Here is a 6,786-nt window from a genome sequence, read left to right on the forward strand (position 1 = left end):
AGCAAGAATGGGTTGGTGTCTCGACAATACAGATCCTCTGGATGACAGGATTGTAGGTGGGAGTAATTTTGGGTTGTGCTCCTCTTCTCTTCACTCGGAAGCCTTAGCCTATTGCTATGCCTTGCAATGGGCTTCAAATGCAGGCATTCAATCGCTTCTTCTGTTTACAGATACTTATAATCTGGTCACTCTTCTGCGCGGCGATGTACGAGGAGATATCCAGTATTCATGGTTGCTGCAGCAGATTCAACCGTTAGGGTCTACTTTCCAACACTGTAGTATTTACAAAGCAGATTGGGAGTGTGTTCACAAGGCGCACCAAATTGCAGGAGAAGCTGCCATCCATTTCATTTGCTTTAGCAGTAATTTGTTTTAGTTTTCTTTCCTTTTATCCTTTGTCAAAAAAAAAAAAAAAAAAGTTTTTTCTAATAAAATTTCCTTTATATAAAATTGTATAAAATTCTCTCTTTGATCTTCACTCTATATAATTATCCTAAACTTATTAATTATTATTGCACTCATTCCATAACAGGACTAAAATTTTCAAAAACGAAGGGTTATATAATTATCAAGCGAAGAGACTAGTTTCAAGATTTTAGGGCTTGGGCTCATGCAATATACTAGTACTTGATAAATTAGTAGGCCCAATAAGTGTAATTGGCGGGAAAAGCACTATACACACACTAATTTTCCCGCCGAACACCTCATTCTTTCACTCTTCACTTACTCCATTTTCAGATACACCCTAACTAAACCCTTCCCTCCTACAAACCGGCCGACCACAGAGAAAGACGGTTCGAGAGAAAGTCAAGAAATTCCGGCTAAACAATGGATTACGGTGCTTTCTTCATCGACGAAACCGCGGCTCCCGTCGAAAACGCCTTTCTTGAGTTCCTTAGAAGGTATATACCTTACTTTTTTTCTCTCCATTGAATTTTGTATTTCTACATTTTGCTGCATTTTTTTTTAATTAAATTTGGTGGTTTGTTTAGCTTCCGTTCCGATCTGAATTCACGGAATCCGTATTACGACACCGAGGTTACGATAATGGAGGAGTGTGAATCAACCACTATGTTTATTGATTTCTCTCATGTCATGCGATTTGACGATGTTCTTCAGAAGGCAGTTTCTGATGAGTATTTGAGGTACGATACCCGAAGTCTGGGTATAATTTTACCATCACTTGTTCAAATTTCACTTTTTGATTATCAATTTTGTGCAGAATCAAGTTTGATTATTAACACTTTTTGTTGAATTTGGTGGTTAATTAATTAATTGTTTTTTTTTTTTCCCTGATATTTTGTTGAGTAGATTTGAGCCTTATTTGAGGAATGCTTGTAAGAGGTTTGTGATGGAGCGGAAACCGAATATTATTGCTGATGATAACCCTAACAAAGACATCAATGTTGCATTCTACAATATTCCTCTCGTTAAGCGGTAATCATCTAAATCGACCGTTTTTTTGTTTATTATTTTTCATTGTGATAAGTATCATTGAGGCAATGATATAACTGTTTTTAGGTCATTGTACCCTAAATTACTTGAATGTGTTATCAACGCAGATTGAGAGAATTAAATACCGCTGAAATAGGCAAATTAGTATCCGTAACTGGAGTAGTGACTCGCACGAGCGAGGTTCGGCCTGAGTTGCTCCAAGGTACTTTCAAGTGCTTGGATTGCGGCACTGTTGTTAAGAATGTTGAACAACAATTTAAGTATACCGAGGTTAGTCAGTGCTATTATATATGTTTTGCTCCTGCCTGCTTGTTTTTGAATGTAATTTGCAATTACTTAATCTATTGAGGTTAGTTTAGCTAATTTGATCTTGGTTTGTTGTAGCCTACAATTTGTATAAATGTAACCTGTGCAAACAGAACAAGATGGGTGTTACTTAGACAAGACAGCAAATTTACCGATTGGCAGAGGGTTAGAATGCAGGAAACCTCGAAAGAAATTCCTGCAGGGTCTCTTCCCAGATCGCTTGATATCATTTTGCGCCATGAGATTGTAGAACAGGCTAGAGCTGGTGACACGTAAGAACTCACGAAACATTTGTTCTATTGAATTAGTTCTAAAGTGGTGTATCTGAATACATGCTTTTTTTTTTAATCTTGTTTTATATAATGCTAGGGTCATTTTCACGGGGACTGTTGTCGTTATACCAGACATTCTGGCATTGACATCTCCGGGTGAAAGAGCAGAGGTTCGTAGAGATGCCTCATCTCAACGCAAGGCTGCTGCCACTGGAAATGAAGGTGTCAGGGGTTTAAAAGCTTTGGGAGTGAGAGATCTCTCATATCGACTTGCCTTTATTGCTAATTCCGTCCAGGTGTGCTTTGAATTGTATTGTTGAGTTCAATGCAGATAATAGATATATGGCCACATATTTCTAACTTTAAATTTGGCATGTAGATTGCTGATGGTAGAAGAGATGTTGACATTAGAAACCGAAAGAAGGATGGTGATGATGATGAAAGCCAACAATTCACGGTGTGTTCCTTGAGCTATTCTTTGAAGTTTGAGCTACCCAATTTCATGCACTCATGCACTGTCTGCATTTAGCATCTGCTAAACCATTTGCATCATGCATGGTCCCATTTAATGTATTTTGGATCTTTCATTGCATATTTCTGTGTAACTATTTACAGTTGAATAGTAAGTATGCATATTTTATAATCCCTCTTATTTCCTCCGTTAATTGTCTAACTTTAAAAGTTTCGTTAGGCCTCCATCATTTAAAGAAACTAACAGGTTCCAGTGCCCTAATTAGTCAAGAATATACCTGGATTTTTTTTAATTTTTTTTTAAGACATGTTAAAATGTGTTGATACCTTTACCATGGATATTTCCAACATCTAAATGATTCTTTAATAAGTCCATTTGATGAATATCTATTCATCGATTTTATACTGAGATTTCTGATAAAGTTGGATTATTTTTTGTTTCAAATGCAGGCAGAGGAACTCAATGAGATCCAAAGAATGAGAAATAGTTCTGATTTTTTTAATAAACTGGTTGACAGCATTGCACCAACTGTATTTGGTCACCAAGAAATCAAGAGAGCAATTCTTCTTATGCTGTTAAGTGGTGTTCACAAGCATACACTTGAAGGCATTAACTTAAGAGGGGATATTAATGTCTGCATTGTAGGGGATCCCAGCTGTGCAAAATCTCAGTTTCTCAAGTATGTCATTCTTTAAATATTTTTTGGCCTGTGTTCCTAATTTTAAGAATTGTTTCATCTCTATCCTCATCTTCTTTTTACCAAAGAGACTAATCATGCTATTATATTTATCATCAGATATACTGCTGGTCTTGTCCCCCGATCAGTCTACACATCAGGGAAATCATCCTCGGCTGCTGGTTTGACTGCCACGGTTGCAAAAGAACCAGAAACTGGAGAGTTCTGTATCGAGGTTAATTTCCAATGGATATTATTAGATTTGATTTCTTACGTGTTTCATGCTGACTATCTAATGCCTATATAAATTAATTTGAGCAAGTGGCTTCTATGTATAATGCTTTGTTTTCGACTTATCATTTCAGCTAAACATTTTGATTGTAAATTAAGGAACTTCTTTAATGGTAAATTATGGAAGGTGTTTGAATTGAGAATGGATATCCAGAAGGGGAGATACAATTTGGATATAATTTCTCTTTTAAGTTAGAGTGGTTGTTTTACCTATTCTGCTGTACTTATGCATCAGTAAAGAGTGGTTGGTTAATTTGATAGCATCTCTTCTCTAAACTTTAGGCTGGGGCATTGATGTTAGCTGATAATGGTATCTGCTGTATTGACGAGTTTGACAAAATGGACGTCAGAGACCAGGTAATATACTCAGGATAATTGTCATGAAATTTCTTATAGAATTCTATTCGGTGTTGTAACTTTTGCATGATCAATTCAAAGGTTGCTATTCATGAAGCCATGGAGCAGCAGACTATAAGTATCACAAAAGCAGGCATTCAGGCTACTTTGAATGCAAGAACTTCGATTTTAGCTGCCGCCAATCCTACTGGGGGTCGATATGACAAAACAAAACCTCTAAAGGTAATGTATTTCAAACCAAATACACATTATTATGATTAATTTATTGCATATTACCTGAGTTTTGTACAATGTAACTTGGTTTTGACTTTTGAGCTGCTTCTCAGAATATAGACTGACATTCTTTTTCCTGCAGTATAATGTGGCTCTTCCTCCAGCAATTCTCTCAAGGTTTGATCTGGTATACGTTATGATAGATGATCCAGATGATCAAATTGATTACCACATTGCTCACCATATTGTTAGAGTACATCAAAGGCATGAAGAAGCATTATCACCTACCTTTACTACTGCCCAGATAAAACGTTATATTGCCTATGCAAAAACATTGAAACCTAAGGTCATCTTTCAAACTTCTTCTGCATCAACTTTGATTAGGTAGCTATATAAAAGTTGTTTCACAACACTCAATTTTCTCTTATATTGGAGCAGCTAAGTTTGGAAGCTAGGAAAATGTTAGTTGCCTCATATGTCACTCTTAGAAGAGGGGATGCTGCTCCAGGTAGTAGAGTTGCTTACAGAATGACTGTAAGACAGTTGGAGGCATTGATCAGGCTATCAGAAGCTATTGCGCGAAGTTTCTTGGAACTAGAGGTATGTTTAATAATTCAAGATCGTTGTATGTATTCATTGGTTTTTACAGCTCAACTTAATCTGTAGGATTTGTCTTTTAGGTACTACCACGCCATGTCACTATTGCGGTTCGACTTCTAAGGACATCAGTTATTAGGTAAGAAACGGAAAGGCAGTCATCTCCTATGTTCTTCATACCCTTGTTTTCATGATCTTCTGTGTCCATTTTACACTCTGATTGAAGCTCGTATTGATCATGTATAATGTAGTGTGGAATCAAGCGAAATTGACCTGTCCGAGTTTAATGAAGAAATTAATGATGGTGGAAACGGAGCAGATGCTTCTGGGGGTGATGCTCAGCAGCCTCAGCCTAGTCCTGCAGGGGAATCAGCTTCAGCTAATACAGGTGAGACTGGACACAAAAGCACAGCCAACTGGTCTGGCCATATAAGCCCTCGTATCAAATCTTCATCTAAATATCAATTTGTCATTGTTTACCTAGTTTTTTACTGAATTGAGGTGGAATTTGGAAGCAAACATCCAGAAAAATAGTTTTTTTTTATTCCTCTCGGGTTTTTTTGGACAACTGATAAGAACATTTTTGTGCTCTTTCTATGTTAAAAAATAATCACCTCATGTTTTGAGTATATTATAGGCATTAACTAGTAGGCTAAATAATCTTGCAGGAAATGCTGACGGAGCTAAAGCTCAGGAACAGAATTTGGTGATAACAGATGAACATTTTGACAGAGTGACATATGCGCTTGTCATGCGGCTTAGGCAGCTTGAAGAGACTGCTGAGCAAGAAGGTGAAATTACTGATATAATCTTAGAACACCTGCTACCATGGGTTTTTTTTTAAGCTGCAGTATATATGTTGTGACATTAATGAAACTATAGAAGCCTGCCTTTGTGTGTTGAATGTCATTCATTAAGCTTGTTGTTCCAAAAACTCCGCAGGGAAAGGTCTTCTTGGGACTAGACAGAAGGATTTGATTCAATGGTATGTAGCACAACAAAATGAGAAAAATAGTTACAGTTCTATGGAGGAAGCTCGTAAAGATGTTAAAATAACCAGAGCTATCATTCAGGTATAGTAGTGAATATGCCTAGTACCTGAACGTGACTGTTAACATCATACTAACATTATATGCTGAATATTTATCGTCTGCAGAAATTGATTAAAGATGGAAATCTAATAGTTGTGGATGATGGTACGCAAGCAGTGGCTGAAGGTGAAGATTGTGGGCGTCAACCTTCAGTGTCTAAAGACGACAGGATCTTGGCTGTTGCTCCTAATTATTTTATAGAGTGAGTTATTCTGTGATTTGTAATGTGGGTGTAACTTAATACTCCTTACTTCCAAGTTAAGGGTCTACAGCAGCCTGAGCTTTTGATGAAAGATCATGCATATGTAATTGATCATCTATAACCCGTGCGTAGAGTAAATTGTAAAATTTACATTCCCTGATTGTCTCCTGAATAAATCCTGTAATTTCAGGAGGTTGTTTCGGGTTAGGAAATTAGAAAATCATGATTATGTTGTTAGATGTATTTGGTTGAAATGCGATTTTTTTTTTTAAAAAAAATTATTACTCAGCTTTTTGTTAATCTTAAACACTAATTATAAAAATTTAAGTTCCCTTTTTAACTTCTGTCGTGGCTAATGAAAATTTCTTTGCTTGATCATCCATGAAAATGCAGTTAAACTAAACTCTGGAGCTAAAACAGATCTATTCGACATGGGGTTCTTTTTTAGGTAGAAAGCATAGGTTACACTTCGTTGTTTCACTGCTTAGAACAGTAGCTAGCATGTAGGCATGTGTGTTAAAAATCACCCAAAATTGAGTCGTTCCCAAACTAGTTTGATACGAAATCTTTCAAACTTGACTTGTAACCGGTTTGAAGCTATTCTGAATCCGGCATGACTTGATGATAATCTACAATCTGAATATGACTTGAAATTGACCTATAGTCTACTTTAAATCGGTTAAACTCGATAATATGTCTGAAGACTCTGAACCCTAATTGTACTTGACTCGAAGTCAACTTGCAAGCACTTATACTGCTCAATCCTTTATACTATACTTGTTATCAAAATAGCAGTTAACCCTTAGCGCATAACTTCTATTGGTTTAGAAAACATATAGGATGAAAAATTTACC

General features: G+C 36.5%; 1 protein-coding gene across 1 annotated transcript; it reads left to right on the forward strand.

Annotated features, from left to right (window-relative positions):
• The first annotated feature begins 733 nt into the window (after positions 1–733).
• Positions 734–6,169, forward strand: LOC145612454 (DNA replication licensing factor MCM6-like). Its single transcript, XM_081667826.1, has 18 exons — positions 734–902; positions 993–1,145; positions 1,312–1,437; positions 1,563–1,725; positions 1,840–2,033; positions 2,131–2,329; positions 2,413–2,490; positions 2,955–3,184; positions 3,302–3,416; positions 3,755–3,829; positions 3,911–4,051; positions 4,185–4,388; positions 4,481–4,642; positions 4,723–4,778; positions 4,891–5,027; positions 5,308–5,430; positions 5,582–5,712; positions 5,796–6,169. Exons 1-18 carry the CDS (start codon positions 829–831, stop codon positions 5,934–5,936), a joined length of 2,502 nt encoding a protein of 833 aa, XP_081523952.1. The 5' UTR covers positions 734–828; the 3' UTR covers positions 5,937–6,169.
• The last annotated feature ends 617 nt before the right edge of the window (positions 6,170–6,786 follow it).

Source organism: Chenopodium album, chromosome 3, assembly GCF_948465745.1.
Source record: "Chenopodium album chromosome 3, dcCheAlbu1.1, whole genome shotgun sequence".
In the NCBI taxonomy this organism is placed as follows: Eukaryota; Viridiplantae; Streptophyta; class Magnoliopsida; order Caryophyllales; family Amaranthaceae; genus Chenopodium; species Chenopodium album.

Coding starts and splice junctions, on each gene's coding strand:
- LOC145612454 (XM_081667826.1), top strand. CDS start 829: ATGGATTACGGTGCTTTCTTCATCGACGAAACCGCGGCTCCCGTCGAA. Junction 1,438..1,562: donor AATATTCCTCTCGTTAAGCG/GTAATCATCTAA, acceptor TTATCAACGCAG/ATTGAGAGAATTAAATACCG. Junction 4,643..4,722: donor GAAGTTTCTTGGAACTAGAG/GTATGTTTAATA, acceptor TTTGTCTTTTAG/GTACTACCACGCCATGTCAC.